The sequence below is a fragment of the Globicephala melas genome, chromosome X (assembly GCF_963455315.2).
Source record: "Globicephala melas chromosome X, mGloMel1.2, whole genome shotgun sequence".
Lineage (NCBI taxonomy): Eukaryota > Metazoa > Chordata > Mammalia > Artiodactyla > Delphinidae > Globicephala > Globicephala melas.
In genome coordinates, this window is record NC_083335.1 from 4,356,667 (window position 1) to 4,379,462 (window position 22,796).

The 22,796-nt window shown below is 49.8% G+C and overlaps 1 protein-coding gene across 1 annotated transcript in view; it reads right to left on the minus strand.

The window, feature by feature from the left end:
• Positions 1-12,033, minus strand: part of MTM1 (myotubularin 1) — a 113,490-nt gene extending 101,457 nt beyond the window's left edge. Inside the window, exon 1 of the mRNA XM_060292432.2 lies at positions 11,622-12,033. Within this exon, the coding sequence (XP_060148415.1) occupies positions 11,622-11,646 (25 nt within the window). The 5' untranslated portion in view covers positions 11,647-12,033. The remainder of the gene's footprint in view (positions 1-11,621) is intronic.
• Between the last annotated feature and the right edge of the window lie 10,763 nt (positions 12,034-22,796).

Genomic DNA, 22,796 nt, shown 5'->3' on the forward strand with positions numbered 1-22,796 from the left:
GTGAATTCTAAAGTTAAATGCACACATGACCAAGCAATACCACTCCTAGGTACTTGTGTAAGACACAAGGAAACTTACGTTTCTAAAAAGACTTGTATTCAAATATTCATAGTAGCCTTTTAAAAATAATTGTCAAAAAGGTAAGCATCTCAGATTCCCATCAGCTGATGAATGGCTAAACGGGGATAGGTCCACACAATGGAATACTACTCAGCAATAAAAAGGAGGAACCGCTGAAACGTGCTACGACAGGAATGAATCTCAAAAATGTTATGCTAAGCAGAATACATAATATACAAGATGTTATATACTGTATGATTCCACGTATATTACATTTGGGGAAAGGCAAAACTATACTGACAGAAAGCAGATTTGTGGGGCCAGAGGTATGGGAAGGGGATTGACTGCCAAGGGACAAAGAAGGGAGTTTGGGGGTGATGGAAACATTCTGTACTTTGATTGTGATGGTGATTACGTGGCTGTACACCAATGCCCCAAACTTATTAAGCTCTAAACATAAAATAGGTGCATTTCATTGTAGAGAAATTATACTTCAGTAAAGTTGAGGTTTAAAGGGCGGGAGGAAGTAGCCTCAGGGAAGGTTCCTGAGGCTGCCCACAATTGTTCCTATGTTTCTGTTCGTTTGTTTGGTTTGGTTGGTTGGTTGTTTATAAGGGGCCCAGGGCCTTGAAGTGTAGAGGGTGGGGATGCTTGCCCTACACATACCAAGGGTGTGCTGTAAGGCAAAACCTTGGGTGGGGCTAGGGAATGGCCACCACCAGGAGAAGATGGTGGCCCAGCCCCGTGGGGGTGGGATGAGGAGTGCTTACCTGGGTGGAGCATGACACTTGTGGGCCCCAGGGACAAGAAGTTTCCCCCTCCTTCTCTCTGGGAATTGCCAATGACCTGTGGCGCACACGGAGGGACTCCAGGATACTGTGGGCGTCCACCTGGACCCTGTGTTTATCTGTAGACCAGGGTGCTGCTACTGCCGTTTCCCTTCCAGTTCCCTGCGAAACTCAGTGTTGAGTCAGGGCCTCCTCGGAGGGGCCCTGCTAGTCAGCAGGGTCTATTTTCCCAGGTGCTGGGTGGAAGTCTGAGCCAAGGAATGGGACATGAAAACACACACAGAGAGAAACCCAGATTTCTTTGTCTCAGGGCCTCTTAGACACAGGGACCAGACATGAGGGGATTATTGTTATGACATCACAGTGTTTCCAAGGGCCATCTCCATTTGTCTCCCTCATCATCACTAGGAAAATAGAGGGTGTTCAGGGATGGTTTTGAGGTTTAGTCCACAAGCAGCCTGGTGAGAAAATTGCCCCAGGCCCCAGTCAGATCACACATCAAAACAAAGCCACTGGGAAGAAAGGCCAACTCACAAGATACCCTCCCTCTGCCCCCAATTATGAGTTTTATTTTAAAATCTCAGTTTCTTACACTAAAATTATTTTGAGGAAGTAAGCCCCATGAGGAACTATTTCATGATACATTCAAGTGTGTTTTATTCAAAACAGATTTTTAAAAAGAGCTTTATCTTTTTATTTAAAGGGGCTGGCCTGATTCATGTTGAGGTAAACGGTATGCTATTTTCAAACACTGAGAGATTTGGAGACCCAAGATTGAAACTGAACAAGAATATATGAGAAGGGGAGAAATGAAAGGGGAAAAACATGAATCTCAGCAAATATTTGCTGAACCTGAATCAAATTTTGTTATTTAAGATTAATTAATCAAAAAGAATAAAATACTTAGGAATAAACTTAACCAAGGAGGTGAGAGACTTGTACACGGAAAACTACAAAACATTGCTGAAAAAATTAAAGGCAAATAAATGGAAAGACATCTGTGTTCATGGATTCAAAGATTTAATATTATTAAGATATCAGTAGTACCCAAAGCGATATACAGATTTAATGCAATCTCTATCGAAATCCCAATGACATTTTATTTTTGCAGAAGTAGAAAAATCCATCCTAAAATTCATATGGAATTTCAAGGGACCCCCGAATAGCCAAAACAATCTTGAAAAAGTAGAACGAAGTTGGAGGGCTCACAGTTCCTGATTTTAAAGCATACTACAAAGCTACAGTAATCAAAACAGTGTAGTACTGGCATAAAGAGAGACATATAGACCAAGGGATAGAATAGAAAGCCCAGAAACAAATCCTCACATATAGGGTCAAATTATTATTAACAAGGTTGCCAAGACCATTCAGTAGGGAAAGGACAATCTTTTCAACAAATGGTGCAGGGAAAACTGGATATCCACAGGCAAAATAATGAAGTTGAACCCTTCTCTTACACCATACACAAAAATTAACTCAAAATGGATCAAAGGCTTAAATGTTAGAGTTAAAACTATAAAACTCTTAGAAGAAAACAGAGGGAAATTTTGACATGGACTTCTTAGATATGGCACCCAAAGCACAGGCAACAAAAGTAAAAATAGATAAATTAGACTACATCAAAATTGAAAACGTCTGTGCATCAAAGGACACAATCAACAGAGTGAAAAGGTAACCTATGGTATGGGAGAAAGTTTTGCAAATTGCATATCTGGTGAAGGATTAATACCCTGAATGCATAAAGGACTCCTATAACTCAACAAGAAAAAATCAAATAACCCACTTAAAAAATGGGCAAAGGACTTGGATTGACATTTCTCCAAAGAAGATATACAGAAGGCCAAAGGCAAAGGAAAAGATGCTCGACATTGCTAATCATTAGGGAAATGCAAATCAAAACCACAATGGGATACCACATCACACCCATTAGGCTACTATCAAAAACAAACAAACAAACAAAACCCCAGACAGTAACCAGTGTTGGCGAGGATGTGGAGGAATGGAAACCTTGGGCACCGTCAGTAGGAATGTAAAGTGGTGCAGCCACTATGGAAAAGTGTACGGTGGCTCCTTGAAAAGTTAAACAGAGAATTGCTATATGATGCAGCAATTCCATTCTGGGTATCTACCCAAAAGAATTGAAAGCAGAGTTACAAAGAGATTTTTGTATACCCATGTTCATAGCAACAATATTCACAATAGCCAGAAGGTGGAAGCAACTCAAGTGCCCATCCACGGATGAATGGACAAGCAAAATGTGGGCTACCCACACAATGGAACATTATTCAACCTTAAAAAGGAAAGAAATTCTGACACTTGCTACAACACGGATGAACCTTGAAAACATTATGCTAAGTGAAAGAAGTCAGGCCCAAAAGGACAAGTATTGTATGATTCCAGTTACAGTTATGTGAGGTACCTAGAGTAATCCAGTTCATAGTGACAGAGAGTTAAATGGTGATTACCAGGAGCTGCGGGGAGAGGGATGTGGAGTTATTGATTAGTGGGTACAGGGTTTCAGTTTTTCAAGATGAAGTTAGAACCCTTCACAATTGCATAACAATGTGAATGTACTTAACATTACTGAACTGTACACTTAAAAATGGTTGAATGGTAAATTTGATGCTTGTGAGTATTACACCACTATTTTTTTAAAAGATTAATTAAGGCTCCACTGTAGTCTGAGCTAAGGGGACCAAAAACCTAGACTCGTTGACAAGGTCCTTCATGGTCCATTTCAGATGTGACTGTACACTGACAAGGTCAGCTTCCACCCAGGACTGGAGGTCCCGTGTCCTGCTTCAGAAACAAAGCCTCCCACAGGGAGCCAGAATTAGCCAAGAGCCCCAGTCCCAGGCAACTAGAAGGATGAGGGAAGCAAGAACACAGGTCCTTTCCAAAATAAATACTACCACCTCTTCTTTGTGTCACTGCCAAAAACTCACGGGACTTGTGGAGGGAGATCCTTTCCCAGAATGTCTTCTAGCCCCTTCCTCTCCACTCCGGAGGAAAAACACCAGGGAGAAGGCTGGGGTGTGCAGAGGAGCAGGATGCAATGGAATCGCCCTAGAAGTGGCCTCCTGAGGGTCACACCTATCAGGGGTGGGGAGCTGGGGGGAATTCTTTGGAAAAGTGCCCCAGAGAGAGTCTGAGCGAGGCGCTCCATTCCCAGTTAGAGCTTCCAGGGATCACTTCAAAGAAGTCCTCAGCCAATGGCGGGGGGGGGGGGGCATGTGCACCCCCCCCAAAGGAGCTTGTTAACCCTATGAGTCTTCAAGTGGGGGCCTCCAGAGGTAGCTGTTTGTGAGCAGGATGGAGCCTCAGCCATCTCAGCCCTACCGCTGCCCCTGTGGGGCCTCTAGGGAGTAAACTACGGGTGTTTCTAGTGACAGCTGCAGACCACCCACCTGCCCTTCCTCACACCATGGGGCTTATGGGAACAAAGCTGAAATGCTGGGGAATGAGAGTGCTGGCAACTTTTCAGACTGCTAAGGGAACACCGGCAGAGCCCGGGCCTCAGTGCTAAACGTGGGAACCAGCTTGGGCTAAGCTCCCCCTCCCAAATCCTTGCCCCTGCCCCCAACACAGAACGTGGCCCATGCTCTCTGTTAACAGTTTTATTGAGATATAATTTCTACACGATAAAAGTCACCCATGTAAAAGGTACAATCCAATAGTTTTTAGTGTAGTCACGGAGCTCTCCAACCACCACCACTAAGTCCAGAATATTTTATCACCCCCGAAAGAATCCCCATATCCGTGAGCGGTCACTCCCCATTTCTCCCTCCCCACTACCCCCTGGAAACCACCAATGAATTCTCTTTCTCTATGGAGCTGCCTGTTCTGGACATTTCATAGAAATGAAATCGTACAATGTGTGACCCTTTGCGTCTGGCTTCTTTGACCTAGTATAATGTTTGTAAGGTTCATCCATGTTGTAACATAAATCAGTAGTTCAGTTCTTTTTTTAATTGAAGTATAGTTGATTTACAATATTATATTAGTTTCAGGTATGTACTTCATTTCTTTTTTTTAATTTTATTTATTTATTTAGGTTGCATTGGGTCTTCGTTGCTGTGCGTGGGCTTTCTCTAGTTGTATCGAGCTGGGGCTACTCTTCGTTGTGGCGCACGGGCTTCTCATTATGGTGGCTTCTGTTGTTGCAGAGCACGGGCTCTAGGTGTGCGGGCTTCAGTAGTTGTGGCACGCGGGCTCAGTAGTTGTGGCTCACTGGCTCTAGAGCGCAGGCTCAGTAGTTGTGGCACACGGGCTTAGTTGCTCTGCGGCATGTGGGATCTTCCCGGACCAGGGCTTGAACCCGTGTCCCCTGCACTGGCAGGCGGATTCTTAACCACTGCACCACCAGGGAAGTCCCTTCATTTCTTTTTATGGCTAAATAATATTCCAACGTATGTCTATACCTACCACATTTTGCTTATCCATTCATCCATTGGTGAACATTGGGGCTGTTTCCACTTGTTGTCTCTTATGAATAACGGTGCTATGAATACCTGTGCACAATTTTTTGTGTGGACCTACGTTTTCATTTCTCTTGGACATACACCTAGGATTGGCATTGCTGGGTCATATGGTGACTCTCATGTTTAACATTTAGAAGAACTCCCAGACTGGTTCCCAAAGTGGCTGCACCGTTTTACATCCTCACCAGCAATGCATCAGCGTTCCAGTGTCTCCACATCCTCCCCAATGCTTGTCATTGTCCATCTTTTTCATTCTAGACATCCTAGTGGGCATGAAATGGTACCACATGGTGGTTTTGATTTGCATTTCCTCGTGACTAATGATATTTACCGTATTTTCATTTGCTCACTGGCCATTTGCACATCATTTATGGAGAAATGTCTATTTAGATCTTTTGCCCATTTAAAAAAATGGAGTTACTTACTTTTCTATTGTTGAGTTGCAAGAATTCTTTATATATTCTGGGTACAAGTCTGTTATCAGATATATGATTTGCAAAATTTTCTCCCATTCTGTGAGTTGTATTTTCACTTTCTGGATGGTTTCTGTTAAAATACAAATGTTTTTCATTTTGATGAAGTCTAATTTGTCTATTTTTTTTCTTTTGTCACTTATGCTTTTGGTTCCATATCTAAGAAATCATTGTCAAATCCAAAGTCATGAAGATTTGCCACTATGTTTTCTTAGAAGAGTTTTAGTTTTAGTTCTCATGTGTAGGTCTATGAGCCACTCTGAGTTAATTTTTGTGTTTGATGTGAGGTAGGGCTCCAAGTTCATACTTATGCATGTGGATATCCAGTGGTTTCAGCACCACTGGTCAAAAAGATTATTCTTTCCCACTGAATGGTCTTGGCACTCTTGTTGAAAATCAATGACCATATATGTGTACGTGTTTCTTTCTGGACCCTTCATTCTAGTCCATTGATCCATATGTCTAGCCTAATGCCAGTACCATACTTCTTTCCTTCTCTTTTCTCTCTGGGTTCATTAGGAAGGCCACCTTGGATGGCTCCTAATATACCCAGTGCTTTCAAGTTCCCCAGGCCCTCTCAACCCCTCTTCTTCTCTGGTCCACACAACAGCACTCAGGGACAAATTAATAAGGTGATCGTACCTCTTTTACAGATGAAGAAACCAAGGCTCAGAGAGGCTACCGGTAGCTCAAGGTAACCGTGTGGGTGGGTGGCAGAGCTGGGACCAAAACCCCAGTTTTCAGCTATAAACTCAAGCTCCCTCCTGGACAGCCCAGCTCTCTTTAAACGGCAGGACTCTGAAGACATGCTATTTGACCCTTTGAAATAAAGGCCGCTTCCACTGCTCCTTTCCCTGCCCTCATTAGTTTATAGAGGTGTGAGATTCAACATAGTTCATTTAAGTGAAAACGTTTTATAAACTCTCAAGGACTAAAATACACATGAGGAGTCACTAGTCCTGTGTTTCTACAATGGCTCTTGCCTGAAAGCATCTGGATCAGGGGCTGAAATGGGCCATTTCCCACACCTTCCCCCACCCTGCAACTATTGCTGGACAGCAGACTACTGTCACTGTATCACTTCTCCATCCCAGTAGAACAGTCACTCCGAGACCTACGATTGTCCCAGTTGCGTTTATTGTCCAGGAAGGCCCCAACATCACATGGTATTCCCGCAGGGAGGGAAGAACATACAATATCCCTTTTTGACTCTTAGTATTGTTCAGCCACTGAGTTACATTCTTAAATAAAACACGATCTCAGTAAACAGGCATCGAGCCCTTGGATGTTCTAGACACAGTAGCAGGTGCTAAAGGGCAGAGAGAGGATGAAGACACAGCCAAGATCGGCAAGAGATGACAGCTTTACAGGGAGGACAAGAACCTAAATAGTCGCTTGTGATGTTTCTTCATTCAAATTGTGTGCCAGGACACAGACCTCGTGCCTGCCACCAGGGGGTGGGAGCAAATACTGGATTACCATGATGATAAGACTCCCCCAAATAGCTCATTACAGCCCGGGCTACAGACCATGAAGGGAGTGGAGTCCATGGTACCATGAAAGCAATGGCCAGGGCTCTGGGCCAGTCAGGACATCAGGGAGTCATCCTGAGAAGAGCTTATTTGAGCTGACATGACGTAGTGAAAAGCGTTGTGAGCTGGAAATGTATAAACTGCCCTGGGGACCCAGAGGACAGATTGATGAGAACCTCGCTGAGGCTGGTTATGTTTCACAGAAGCAGTGATGTTCAAAATGGGCTTTGACCAACGAGTGGAAGTTTACCAGGTAGAAAAGGAGAGGAGGCTCACTCAAGCTAGTGGGACCACTGGTACAGCGTCCAAATCAGGATGCCTTTGAAAAGGGGCACTGTTCACCTTTATGCTGCGACGACGGGCATAAGCTGGGACTCTTCCTGGAAACCCGGATGTGTGATTCCTCGGAGCCAAAGCACACGATGGAAGTGGCGAGGCTGCTGGGACTGGTGTAGGGAACAGAGCAGTTAGAGTGTGAGCTTTGAGGGTGGGGGAGGGATCCGCGGAAGGTGAGTGCATTAGGGCTTCGGGAACAAAGTACAACAAACCGAGTGGCTTAAGCAACAGAAATGTATCCTCTGGGTTCTGGAGGCCAGAAGCCTGAGATCAAGCTGGCCTTTCTCCCAGCTTCTGGGGGGTCCCTTGGCTTGTTTGTGGCAGTATCACTTGGATCGTCACATGGCGTTCTATGTGCATCTGTCTCTGTGTTCAGATGTCCCTTTTTTATGAGGACACCAGTCATTGGACGAGGGACCACTCTGAAGACCTCATCTTAACTTGTTACCTCTGTAGAGACCCTATTTCCAAAGACAGTCACATTCACAGGTACTAGGGGTTAGGACTTCAACATCTTTTGGGGGGGTACACAATTCAATCCTTAACAGTGAGGCAGAAGATGGAGACAGCTGTGAAAGAATGACAGGCTAAAGAGTCTAGACCATCCTGAAGGTCATGGGGGATTACTGCCAGTTGGTAGGCTGGCACGTAGCACGATCTGTTTCAAAACAGTCACCCTGGCAGCCCAGCCCTTCAATTCGGTCCAATTAGAGATGGACAGTGCTTCAGGGGCTTTTTTTCCTCCTCACATTTACAAAAATATCTTTTCTTCGTATTGCACTTCCCTTTGGGAAATCAAAGAAAGCAAAATATGCGTCCTGAAAACAATGGGACCCCTTTAATAGAAAGGGTAGTTCCTCACGCGAAAACCATTTTCACCGCCTGCCTTGCGAGATAACAATTGTTAACCTGTTAAAGTACACCGTGTAGGCTGACTCTCAGTGCATGCTTTGGCGGGAGCAGAATAAAAAGCTGTGTCATTTCACAGGGTGAACTTTAGGGGTGGTTGTCAATGCCTTGGTGCTGTGTGTGATGCACAACCAGCACTGAAAAATCTCATTTGCCTTTGATTCCTGACTTACGACCAGGGTTTCCACATGGCTCCTGGTGCCCCAGGAAGTACCCTGGTGACTGCCCAGAGGGTGGGCAGGGCAGACCGGAAGGGCTCAGCCTGGACTGCGTTTACACGTGTCAGAGTTGTCTGAAAAAATGCCCTGTTAACTCTTCTGTTAATAGCTGGGAAAACCTGGGACTTTGTGCCCGTGACTGGCTTCTCTCACTCGAAGGGCAAGTCCTTTGGGCCATTAAATGGATTTCATTATATTTACTCATCTGGCAAATGTTTATTGAGCACCTACTATATACCTGGTACTGTTCTGGGGACCCGCATACAGCAGTGGTCAGGGTGTGTTTCTGAGGTAACACCATTAGAGGGGAATTTGGTGATGATGGAAACCACTTTGAAGCACATTTTTGTCAATTAACAATATTCTCATAAATAATAGCTAATAAAGATTAAATCTGAAATGCTTACTTTGGCACAAATTTCAGTTAGGAGTATGTAGTGGGTTGGATAGTAACTGCCTGCCCCCGCCGTTCATGTCCAGACAGAACCTCAGAATGTGACCTTATTTGGAAATAGGGTCTTTGCAGATGTAGCTAGTTAAGGATCTCGAGATGAAACCGTCCTGGCTTTTGTGTGGGCCCTGCATCCAGTGGCTGGCGTTCTTGTAAGAAGGGGAGAGGACGCAGAGACACAGAAAAGAAGGCCACGTGGAGATGGAGGAAGAGATTGGAGTGATTCAGCCCCAAGCTAAGGAACACCTGAGGCCACCAGAAGCCGGAAGAGACAGGGACGGATCATCCTCTAGAACCTTCAGACACAGCACGACCCTGCTGTCTCCTTAATTTTGGACTTCTAGCCTCTAGAACTGAGACAATAAGTTTCTGTCGTTTTGAGCCACCCAGTTTGTGGTTGCTTGTTCCAGCAGCTCTACAAAGGCCTCCCAGCAAGGCTCTGCAGACCCCTTATTTAGCCTTCTCTCACTAAAAGAGGGACAGACCACAGCCGTTTCCACCCACACACGGCACGACGTGATGCGGCACCAACCCAGCTGGAGCAGAGAAGTGGGCTGCTTCTCGTTGCTTCTCGGCCTTTTCCTCACCTGCTCGCTCAGAGCATGAGTGCTGGTGCCCCTCTGCTCCAGAAGGCCACTGGGAGAATCTAAACAAGAGTGCGGGCGGACAAGTCTGGATCACTTCCCCCACCCACCCACCCCCCCGCCTCCTGTCTCACGGCAAACATGCTTTGCACACGGTGATCTCAGCAGCAGCTCCAGCCCTCTGCACACCCCCGCCTGACCAACCCAGGCTGGCCAGCGCAACCTTGGTGGATAAACATTAACCAGCACAGCCCCATTCCCCTCTCCCCACACGGAGCCATCCATTCTGCACCCTCCACCTCGCGGCATCCACTAGGCCAACAGGAAGTGGGGTGCAGTCGAGCCCGTGCCAGGTGGGTCTCCACTCAGTGAAGAGTGCAGAGCGAAGAGTGGTAACTGTGCGAACAAAATGCCCCCAGCCTGACGCCCACAGCTTCCTGTCTGTGGGCCATGTGTTTGCTCTGACTCTGACAAGAGGGTCCATTTCTTGAGCCCTGAACATAGCTTCCCATATAGCATCTTATGAAATCCTCACAACTGCCCCGCAAGGTCAGGACGATCATTAGACCCATTTTAGAGATGAGGAAACAGAAGTTCAGAGAGGGTCGGGGGCCATCCTAAGGTCACGCGGCTCTTAAGTGGCACCGAAAGCAAATTGAAGCCAGGCCGATCCTGTCCAGAGCCCATGCATGTGCCCTCCACTGTGGAGAGGGCGAGCATGGTGCCATCTGCTTGTTCATTGTGGTTGTTTAACGGTCACTTCTAAGATGGATGGGCTACTTCCCAAGGCCTCCAATTCCTACAGTAAATTTATGGGAGCTAGAAGGAAGGCATTGCCCCTACCTTCCTTGGGGCAGGTGTGTGTGTGTGTGTGTGTGTGCCTGTCTCAGGAGTGGAGCGATCTAGACCTTTAAAATACTGTCCCCCTCTAAAATGCTTCTAACTTGTGCCAAAGCAAACAAAATAATTGCTAGTTTGCAATTTCCTCCTGTTCGCATCTTTTATTATAGTCCAAATTAAATTCTGGTTTTATGTGGGTCATGTGCACTTTGTGTGACCTTGTACACTTTGTGCGTCCCGGGCCCTGTATAACCCATGTCCAGACAACATCTGTGCCCTGATACCCCCTTTTCTCTATTTTCAGTGCTTCTCGGGATTTAGAGAGCTGCTGCAGTTCCTGGGGGCCACACTTGCACCCCGGGAGCCCCGAGTTGGTGTCAGGACCAAAGCCACTCACGGTCCCTTCCCCAACTCGACCCCAAGCCCTGCTGGGGAAAATGACGAATTCCACAGCCTCTCGGAGTCCTCAGGGCATCGCTGGTGTGGAGCTCGGGAGCCCCTTCTAGAAATCCTCTCCAGGAAGCCTCTAACCCTTCAGGCCTTCATTCCGTGGGTGGGACTCCTCCTAATTCCTCTCTTCCTCCCCTCCCCCACCGGGGGCTGCCCCTCCTTTATCACACAGGGTCCAGGGCACTATTGGACAACAGTCGCCACTCGTTCCAGGGCTCCAAGTCGCTGTAGAGACAGTTTCATTTTAGGGGGGATCGCCAGACTGGGGACTCTAGTCAATGCCCCCCACCCCTTTGGGCCATTCCCACACGGCACTCCCCCAAATTCCCAGATTTAGAAAATAAAAATACAGTTGCCCAGTTACATTTGAATCTCATGTAAACAGTGACTATTTTTAGTGTAAGTACATCCCATGCAGTATTTGCGATATACTTATACCAAAGCGACGCCCTCGCCCTCACCCCGTTTGTTTGTTTGCGTCTCTGTCATTTAAACGTACCTGGACGTCCTGTATTTAACCCCATACCTCGCACCCTGCAGTCCCACGATTCACACCCCACCTTGGTGTTTGCACAGGGTAGCGAGTCCCGCGCGCAGTCCGCGCTGGAGCCTCTGGGCGCGCAGAGTCAGGCCTTGGGCACAGCACTTCCTGGCTTCCAGTCTAATTAGGGGGTTTCTCGTCTTACTCTCCACTGGGCTTTGGGAGCTTCTCGTGGGCTGGGGTGATTCATCTTCACTCTTGTCCCCCCACTCTCTCCAGCCAGCCCTCCGTAAAATGCCCAGCAGAAGTCGGGACCTAGGGTGGGGAGAGCTCAAAGGAACACCCACAGAGATAAATGAGTCTCTGACGGCATCTAAAAACAAAGGGCTGGGCCACTAGAATGGCGGGTCCCTAAGGGCAGGAATCTTACCAGTTTCCAGCCCTACTCTATCCCCGCCCCCCCCCCGCCCCCGCTCACCCAGCAGATGCTCAGTAAACACACTTGGCTTGAATCAGCGGTTGCGTTCACGGCGACTGGCCCACCGTGTCTGCTACCCATCTCCACTAACACTTCGGAGCTGCCGGGTCCCCAGCTCCCGTGGAGGAGCTGAGCTGAGTTGACAGTGACCGGCTGTAAGTCCGCGGGCCGGAGGGCAGCGGGAGGGAGGCTGAGGGACGCAGAAGGGGCGCAGGTAGCGGGGGAGCGAGCAGCGAGCCGGCGGCGGAGCGAGGCGGGGGCTCGAAGGGGCGGCTGCGCGCGGGGGACTTGCGAGAACCCGGCTCGGCGGCCGCTCGGAGCTGCCGCCCGCTGGTGAGGGCGGCCGCGCACGTGACCCGGCGGCCAATAGGGAGGAGGCGAGGCCCGCGGTCAAGGGCAAGGGTAGCCGCCGAGGCCCTGGGAGGGCCGTGCTTTTCCGGGGCGCTGTGGGGAAGAGGGGGCGGGCAGGGGACGGGCTGCCCGGAACCGGCTGGGCCTCCCCCTCTAGCCGAGTCCGCCGGGAACGGGACTCCCAGCGCGGCCCGACGGGGAAGGGGAGGCGGCCCCTCAGCAGCCGGCCTGCCCTCCCTCCCGGGGAGCCACCCTCTGATGTGCCGGGGACAGCTTCGGAGGCCCCCTCCTACCTGTTCCACATACCTGGAGCCTGAAAGAGGGGCAGAGAGGTACCCAAAGCCTAGGGGACGGTTAGTGAGGGGACCCCATTGTCGTTCGCGATCAGCTAGGCGGCGCTGGATCGCTCAGCCCGCACCTCACAGCTCGCACCTAGTAGGTGCTTCCCAAGTATTTGTTGCTGAAGAAACACGTGAACGGTTGAATGAATGAATGAACGCACGCATGCATGAGGCCTCGGCAGGTGCCGCAGAGGCTGAGGACTGGCCTCCTGGGGGATGCTTCCCGGTCATCACTGTGGGTGTCTCCATCTGAGCGGCTGTGAGCATTCTCCAGTGAAGTGCGACGTTTGCTGCTGTTCTCTTGTTCCCAAAAGGGGTGACCTCAAGCCAAATAACCACAGTGCCCCCTCTGGAGGGGGTACCGGAAGCCTGAACAATACGATAATACAAGTCTCCTTCTTGTCCCAATGTCCACTCCTTCCAGCACCGCTGTCCTCAGGCAGGGACCCTCATGGGGTCCACACTGCCACACTTTAGGGGCCCTCCAGCTCAGCAAAGCCAGCTCCTGGACCTCCTTCTTCCACCAGAGGCATGGACCCCTCCCTCCCCTGGACCTCCTGCACTTTGTGTCATAGTTCCACCCTCTGGGCAGGTCCAGTCTCCTGGAGTCTGAGAAACCTGGGTTGGAATCCTGGCATCCCCACGCCCTTGCTTCTGTCTTTGAGCCTCTTTATCTGCATCTATAAAACTGGATGGTCATAATAGCACTAGGATCATTACGAGGCCTGAACGCGATTCCTATAAAGTGTCTGGCACAGAAGTGGGCCTTGACAGATGGTAGTCCTGGGGCTGCTGGAGGGCAGGGGCTGGGTCTTCTTTGCTCACCGCCGCATCGAGCTCCGAAGCCTCTCAGACAGCCTGGTGCGAGTAGGCATTCCCGGGAAAGGCGCTGAGTGAGCTGGGCAGGGCTGGGCTTCCAGGCTGCTGCTGGGGAAGGGAGGGAGGCTGACCAGTGTGGGGTAGTAGTTCAAAAGCCCCCACCACTGAGACCAGTTGGGTCCCTTTTAGAGCTGGGTGTGGAGAACTGCCTTCCTGGGAGCTGAACCCACAGACAGGAATCAGCGCGCTTGGCTGTCCCCCTAGTTCAGTGGCATCCACAAGATGGCTGCTTCTGGAGGGCTGGGCAGCCAGGGCTGGAGCTCAGGCAGCCTTGAAACCCCACTGCAATTTGCCTAGTGACCCAGATTTGTGGCCAGGAGCCGGTCTAACTCCCAGCTGGTTTGGCCGGAGCCGGGGTTTCCAGTTTTAGCAAATAAAAATACAGGATGCACCGTTAAATTTAAGTGTCAGATAAACAATGAATAATTTTGTAGTGTAAGTATGTTCCATACCATCTTTGGGACATACTTACACTACAACACTATTTATTGTTTCTCTGAAAATCCCATGTAACTGGACTCCCTGCATTTTCCCTGGCAAACCTAGCTGGAGCTTGTCCAGCCGCTGGGGATTGGAAGGGACTCAACCTTGGGGGAGTGGAGAGGGAGGGGACTGCTCCCACCCAAGGCACTTTGAATTGATGTCAGAACAATGGCATGGGTTGTTCTGTTTTTCTTTGCATAGAAAAAGAGCATTCCATGTCACTCAAAAGAAAACAGAGCGGTGGACTGCAGCTCTGCCTTGCTCCACTGATGTTGACCCGGAACATGCCTGGGTTCTGAAAGGGATATTGACTTGTAGACAAGTGGCTCTTTCATCTTTCTCTGCACCACGCCTTCTCATGGTTGGTGCCCACCACCCCGTGGCCTGTTTGAAATACACTCGGGATGGGATGCGCAGTGGCCATTTGCCTCTCCAGAGGTCCCTGTTCTGCTGGGCTATTTGGATGTTCCAAGTACAAAGGCCAGTGAGTCAAGTGGCTTGAGCGCTGGACTACGCAACAGATATTGAAAAACAAAGAAGGGTAGTTCAATTTCCTGAGTACCTCTGAAGCATCGGGCCTTTTATGCCACATAACTTCTTCACAGCAACTCTGAGAGGCCATGCCGTTATTCCCATTTTACAGATGGGGAAACTGAGGCCCAGACAGGGAAAAGCCTTGTGTGGTGTCATACAGCAAGCACGTGGTGAGGCTGTGGTTCAGACTCCATTCTCTCCGAATCCAGTGCCTAAACTCTTCCCCCTCCAGCCCCCTGCCCTGTGACCCTTCTGCCTGCCACCTTGCTCAATTCCTGCTCCAGGCCTCAGTTTCCCCATTTGGTAAATGAGGGGGGATAGGCGAGGTGATCCCTGGGGTCTGTGCAGAGATTGTCTTTTCACTCACCGTTTTCATGCATTCGCTAGTGGCAGGAAAGAGACTTCTCAGGATATTGTCCTTTGTCTCAGAGCAAAAAGACTGACCAACATTCATATTGCAAAACTTGGCCAGTAACACCCCGTCCCCCATAGCATGGGCCTGGTGGCTGTATAAACACACTGAAGGTCAAGGGCTCACAGCACATCGTATGCAGGCTGCAGGCCACCGCAGAAAACCCTTGGTCTTCAGGCCTGAGTAGGAATGCGGCAGTAGGATTAGCTATGTGCCCAAGATACTGTGCACGTAACCCACACGTAACTCATGAAGCATGGGCCCGGCCTCTTCACCTGGACTCCACTCCCCCAAACATCATGAGCACGCAGGAAAAAGCAGGTCTGAGAAGACTTGCTCTGCCCTCCCCTCCCAGACCCGCTCTGACCCAGCAAGTGGCCAAGATGCCTCATAGATACTGCCAAAGCACCTGCCAGTTGGCGGCTGTGCAGCGACGTGACTGGCGTTGGCTGGGGCTGGGGACCAGGAAGCGACGCTGTTTCTCAGTGGGGGTAGCGGTGTGGTCTTAGGAGTTCAAGGCTTTCCCTTCTAACAGGGAAGAGCGAGTCTGACTCCACATGAGATCTGCTCCTTTTACTTTAACCCTTTGTGCTCTGTTGCCTGTGCTTAGCCATGCTGGCTCTGCACCTTTTGTAAGAGGATGTTGCCCATAGCCTGAAATATACAGGATAGACCATTCTCAGGACTCTGACCTTTAAGAGTCCATTCATATAGAGATACAAAGTTGTAGAACAGAGAATAACATTTGTTCTGTTGGAGGTTTACAGGAACATCGTGACCTGACTTGTGTGGACAGCGGCAGGAACGAAGGATTCCAGCACCCAGAAGTCTGCCGCAACCAACCTTTCCCCTCCCTCACCTTGCCTTTAAGCAGCCGCATAGCACAGGAAGATCAGCTCGGTGCTTTGTGACCACCTGGAGGGGTGGGATAGGGAGGGTGGGAGGCAGGGAGATGCAAGAGGGAAGAGATATGGGAACATATGTATATGTATAACTGAATCACTTTGTTATAAAGCAGAAACTAACACACCATTGTAAAGCAATTATACTCCAATAAAGATGTTAAAAAAAAAAAGCTTGGGGTAATAAAGTTTCTACCTAAAAAAAAAAAATGCTTTGCCGAACCCCTTTGAGAATTGGGGGGGTTTGGGGCCAGGAGCCACCTGTCTTCTTGCATGACCCTGTAATAAACATTTCTCTGCTCTAAACTCTGGCATTTCGGTTTGCTTGGCCTCACTGTACGTCCGGCACACGAACCTGCGTTCCGTGAACACCCCTTCCTCTTGCCCTGGCTGACTCGCCCCATTCTTCAAGGGCCAGCTCAGGAATCGTTTCCTTCCCTGCCCTCACCTGCTCACCCAGACAGAGTCGGCACCCTCCTGCGTGTCCCCCCAGTACTCCGTGCCTGTTGCTTTCGGAGTGATTTCACTGTCACTCAGCACGTCTCCCCCACTGGGCTGCGAAGGTGGAGTCCACATCTATCTCATCTTGTTGTCCTGCAGTGGCCTTCTCTCAGCTCTAAGTGTGACAGGCTTATTACTTTCAAGTCTTAGCTTAAATGTCATTTCCTCTGAGAGGCCTTCATGGACCTCTCTGGCTAAAACCCACCCCACCCTGGTTCTTCTTTTTTCAATGTCTACACAGCACTACTCGCTACTGAAATCAAGTCATGTATTTGGTTTTCACGGAGGTGACATTCACATAACCATCTTAACCTGTACAGTTCAGTGGCAGTTAGTATATTCACAGTGCTGTGCAACCGTCACCTCTGCCTAGTTCCAAAATATTCCCATCACCCCAAAAGGAAACCCAATCCCCTTTAGCAGTCACTCTCCATGACCCCCTCCCCCAGCCCCTGGAAACCACTATCTGCTATCTGTCTGGATTTGCCCATTCTGGACATTACGCATAAATGGCATCATACAATACGTGGCCTTCTGTGTCTGGCTACTTTCACGCAGCATAACGTTTTCAGGGTTCCTCCACGTTGTAGCAGGTGTTAGGACTTCATTCCTTTTCATGGCTGAATTATAGTCCATTGTGTGTGTCTAATACATTGTGCTTTCCCAGTCACCAGCGGATGGACTTTTGGGTGGTTTTCACCTTTTGGCTATTGTGAAATATGCTGCTATGAACATTGGTGCACAGGTTTTTGGTGTGAACGTCTGTTTTCAATTATTTTAGGTCTAGAGCTAGGAGTAGAATTGCTGGCTCAAATGATGACTCAATGTTTAACTTTTTGAACAACTGCCGAACTGTTTTCCAAAGCGGCTGCACCCTTTCACCTTCCCACCAGCAGTGCACAAGCTCGGCAATTTCTCCACATCCTTGCCAACAATCGTTATTATTTGTCATTTTGATTAGAGTCATCCTGTGGGTGTGAAGTAGTATCTCATTGTGGTATTTTTTAATATAAATTTATTTATTTTATTTATTTATTTTTGGCTGCGTTGGGTCTTCATTGCTGCACACGGGCTCTCTCTAGTTGCGACGAGCGGGGGCTACTCTTCGTTGTGGTGCGCGGGCTTCTCTTTGCGGTGGCTTCTCTTTGCTGTGGAGCACGGGCTCCAGGCGTGCAGGCTTCAGTAGTTGTAGCTTGAGGGCTCCGTGGCATGTGGGATCTTCCCAGACCAGGGCTCGAACCTGTGTCCCCTGCATTGACAGGTGGATTCTTAACCACTGCTTCCCCATTGTGGTATTTTTAAATTTCTTCTTGTCCTTTCCTCCCGAATGTGGGATTCACGAGGTCAGGGGTCATGCCTGGCCCGGCCTTTCCTATATCCAGTTCCTATCCCTGGCACGTGGAAGGTTCTCAACACAGGGAGGTCAAGTCAATGCATGAGTGAAATCGTTCTTGCTGAATCCTCAGCTCACAGCCCAGGGCCTGGCACAGAGAAGGCCAGTAGTGGCTGTGCGTTGCATGTCCTGACCCAGTGGCCCCAGGATGTGGTCTGGCCCCCAGGGGAAGGGGCTCTCAAGGACCACCCAAAGGGAAGGACCCCAGCCATGCGGGTTGTGGGTCAGAGAAGTGGTCCTGCCTCCATGGGACCTGGAGTAACAAGGCAGGGACTGGAGCTGGGGCTCAGCCCATGACAAGGATCCCTGTTGCAAGTGAGGGTTTGCAAGGAGGTGAGTAAGCAAGGCCGCGGCACCCCAGGAACACTGGCTCACAAGCTGACAGCTCCTTGGCAGTCCCCCTTCATAACTCCTCCTGTAGTAGCCCCTTGGGAAGTTCCTTCTAGCCTGGCCTCCCCACCCCATGTTGCCCTTTGGGATTTGAAGACCAGGCTCTGGGCTATCAGCCTGCAGGGACTGAACCTCTTCAGATGCAACTCCTGGTAATTATCTCTCAGCTGCAGCCACAGGGATGGGGGGCTCCTCTCGCTGCCTGGTGGGAGAAGTGTAATAGGGAAGAACAAATCTGACTCCATATTCAATTGGTTTCCATACTTTAACCTTCTTCTTCTATTGCTTTTGCTACAAGTTAAGAATGTTGCCTCTAGCCTGAAATATACAGCATAGACCATTCTCAAGGCTCTGACCTTTTCCATTCATACAGAGATAAAAAGTTGCAGAACAGAGAATACCATTTGTCTCGTTGGAGGTTTGCCAGGAACATCATGACTTGACCTACTTGGACAGCTGCAAGAACAAAGGATTCTAACACCAAGAAGTTTGCAGCAACCAACCATACCCCCTCTCCTTTTAATATAGAAGAAGCCTGAATTCTAACTTGGGGAAGATGGTTCTTCGGGACACGAGTCCACCATCTTCTCGGTCTGCTGGCTTTCCGAATAAAGTCGATATTCTTTGCCCCAGCAACTCGTCTCTCGATTTATTGGCCTGTTGTGTGGTGAGTAGTTCAAGCTTGGACTCGGTAACAGTTTCTCCAAAAGTTAAGCACATAGAGTTACCTTGTGACTCAGCAATTCCACCCCTAGGTTTATACCCAAAGAATTGAAGATAGATGTTCAAGCAAAAACGTGTGCATGAATGTTCATAACACCATTATTCACAATAGCCAAAAGGCAGAAACAACCCCAATGTCCATCAATGTATGAATGTATAAAATGTGGTATTTTATTAAACTATTAAAACATGAAGTATGAAATCAGTATGTTGTACACCTGAAACTAATATAATATGTCAATTATATCTAAATTTTAAAAGAAGTAATAAAGTATTGATCCATGCTAACCATGGATCAACCTTGAAAGCATTATACTAAGTAAAAGAAATCAGATATAAAAGGCCACTTAATGTATGATTCCATTTAAATGAAATGTCCAAAATAGAGACAGAAAGTAGATTACTGGCTGCCAAGGCCTGGGGGTAGGATGGGGACTAATGGCTTAATGGACACAGGGTTTCCTTTTGGGGTGATGGAAATGTTTTAAAAGTAGGTAGAGATGTTAGTTGAACAACACTGTGAATATACTAAATGACACTGATTTTTTTTTTTTTTTTTGGCTATGCCACGCTGCATATACTGATAGGATCTTATTTCCCCGACCAGGCATCGAACCCACGTCCCCTGCAGTGGAAGCGCAGAGTCTTAACCGCTGGACCGCCAGGGAAGTCCCATTGATTTATTTTATTTTATTTTTTGTATTTATTTATTTATTTTTGCGGTACGCGGGCCTCTCGCCGTTGTGGCCTCTCCCGTTGCGGAGCACAGGCTCCGGACGCGCAGGCTCAGCGGCCATGGCTCACGGGCCCAGCCGCTCCGCGGCACGTGGGATCTTCCCGGACCGGGGCACGAACCCGCGTCCCCTGCATCGGCAGGCGGACTCTCAACCACTGCGCCACCAGGGAAGCCCCATTGATTTATTTTAAATGGTTGATTTTATGTCATATGAATTTTGCCTCTATTTAAAAAAAAAAAAAAAGCAGTCTTCTCTACCCAAAGCCCCTTTAGCCTCAGGATTGCAGGTCGTCATCAGGCCTCCGTTTCAGGTGAAGGCAAGAACATGGCGGGCAGCCTCATGCCAGGAATCACCGGACTTTGGCATAAGAGCCCGCTCAGGCCCTGTCACCCTGCTAACAGCTCAGGCCCATGGAGCCTCCCCGACCACGGCTTCCTGGCCTTTGTCCATCACCTCAACTTGCAACGTCACTATGCCCACTTTTCAAAATTTAAACAAGAAGGAAAGTTAGTTATTAACTCATAACAGGAAGTCCAAAGGTAGGGCAGCCCCACGGTATCATCAAGCACTCCGAGTCTTCTGCCCCTCTTTGCTGTCAGCCACAGCGCTCATCCAAAGGCCGACTCCCCCGGGGCCCCTGGTATGACAGCGGATAGCGATTCTGGCTCCGTGACTTCTCGTTTGCATCCACGGATGAAAGAGCCAGTAAAGGTTTCGATGGGCCCGCTGAGCTCACAGGCTCACCCGTGGATCCGTGACCGTCATGGAAGGAAAGGCCACGTGCCATGTGGCTTGAACCTAGGCTCCCGCTTTTCACCCTGAACTTCAGAATTGCATGTGTGGCCAGGCCCCACCCAGTCCCCGCCCCTCACCCCAGGCTGAGTCAGGTCTTCCCTTCTCGGGGCTCCCCCAGCCCCTGAGCCTCCTTACCATGGCAGCGCTGCCACTGTGTGTTCATGGAGGGCTTTTTTTTCACTATGATCTCTGGGAAGATGGGGGGTGGCGGGGCGGCTGTCTTGGATGCTCTGTGGCCCTAGGGACCGTCCCAGAAGAGCTGCTTTGCGTTACTTGTTGAATGAAGGAGAGGATGAGTGAGCGAGTAGTTGGGCGGGTGGAATGCTAGGGATAGGAAGGAGTGGGTGTGAGGGCAGGCCATTGCTACGGGCAGGTCCTGGTGTGTAGAGGCCAGAGTTGAAGTGGGATGTGCCTGCGTGTGAGCGCTCGGAGCAGCTTGACGTCCCCAGAACTCTCCTCCCATCTAGAAGTCCTGAGCTGCAGCCACAGGAAGCCCTGGGTGACCAGAGGCCAGCCTGGTGTGGCTCCTTTAAGCAGCTGGGCCCGCACCAGGTCTGACCCATCCCCCCTCCCTCACACTGGCCTTTCCTGGCCACTGACCTCACTCCTTTGCCTGCCTGTCCTGTCTCACCCTCTGGATTTGACACACACTGGTGCCCTCTGGTTATTAATAATACTCCAGGGTCATGCTAGCAGTGCCCGTTCCCGGAGAACTTTCTCAATGCCAGGCCCTGCGCTAGGGGCTGCACCAGGCGCTGGATCTCCTTCCAGACACGCAGTGACGTGGGAGTCATCACCCTGATTCCCAGAGGCCACTGGGTTGGGAGCGCAGGAAGACGGGTGCTGCCTGAGGGGTGGAGACTCTGCGGCTGTGCCTGGAGAGAGCAAAGCTCAGTTGAGGCCGAAGTCAGGGTGCAGCACAGTGCAAAAGCTGCAGAGCCCTCTTTCCAGGGAAAACACAGGTGTGTCCCTGCAGAAAGATGGGTGACAATGGACCTGCTGGGGCTGGGAGCTGGGGACAGGAGCTCTGCCTCTTCAACTCCCCATTTCGTGCTCAGTGGACCCTGAGGCTCAGCCTGTGCTCGAATCTCATCTCTGCCACTTAGTCGCTTGGTGCCCTGAGCAAGGGGCCTTAGCTCCCTAAGCCTCCGGTGGACCATCTGCAATGAGGGAGGGAGGGGGAGAGCCGGGAGAGGATTCTCATGAGCATTGCTTGGTGTGCTCGGTGGGCTGCCCAGCACACCTCCCTGCATTCCGAGGACCCCTTCAGAGTGCAAGCCTGCTTTTCCTGTAGCTCTCCCCATCCTCTCCCAGCCTGCCCTGTATCGCCTGTGTCCCCTCCCCGTCCCTGCATCTGCCCATCCACTTATTCATGTGACAAATCTCTGTCGGGCACCTACTATGTGCCAGGCATCGAGCTGGGCATGGAGACCCCGCCAGGTCTCTGCCCTCACGGCGCACTTGTGATCATTCAGTGTCCGGAGAGTTGGACTAGGAAGGCATCCCTCCCCAGCCTCCAGCCGTTGCCACAGGACCAATCCATTCACATCTCCCCATGGCCCCCACGCTTGCTGCAGGGGAGGCTCTGGGGTGCGTCCCGATGGTGCTGGGAGAAGGCAAATGATGCTAGGCTAGCCTCCCGCCCCCCTCCCTTGGCCAGGCTTTCCCCAGGGTTCTGCTGGTGCCCTCGTGCATGCACATGTGCTAGACAGTCCTGAGCCCAGGAGACCCCCTCGGGGCCACTCTGGGTAAACCCTTCGGGGTTTGACTCAGGCAGCTGGAGAACCCCTCCCTCCGCTGTGAACCTAAAATCCCTTGAAATCACAGTCACTGTGGAGGGGAAGACAGCATTTGATTTACAAAACTCCTGTGCATGTATGTCCAGCAGCCTTGAGTGACTTTCTGGGCACTCTGTGGTTCGCCACTCTCCTAGTCCATTCGGGCTGCTATAACAAAGAACAACAGAAACTTATTTCTCACTGTTTCGGAGCCTGGAAGCTGAGATCAGGGTGCCCGCACGGTCGAGTTCTGGTGACAGTCCTCTTCCAGGTTGCAGACAGCTGACTTTTTGTTGTATCCTCACATGGAAGAGAGCAGAGAGGAAGCAAGCTGTCTCGCATGACCCTTATAAGGGCGCTAATCCCATTCACGGGGCTCCACCCTCATGACCTCATCTAATCCTAATTACTTCCCAAAGGCTTCACCTCCAAATACCATCACAGTGGAGGGAAGGGCCTTGATGTGTGAATTTTGGGAGGACACATTCAGTCCATA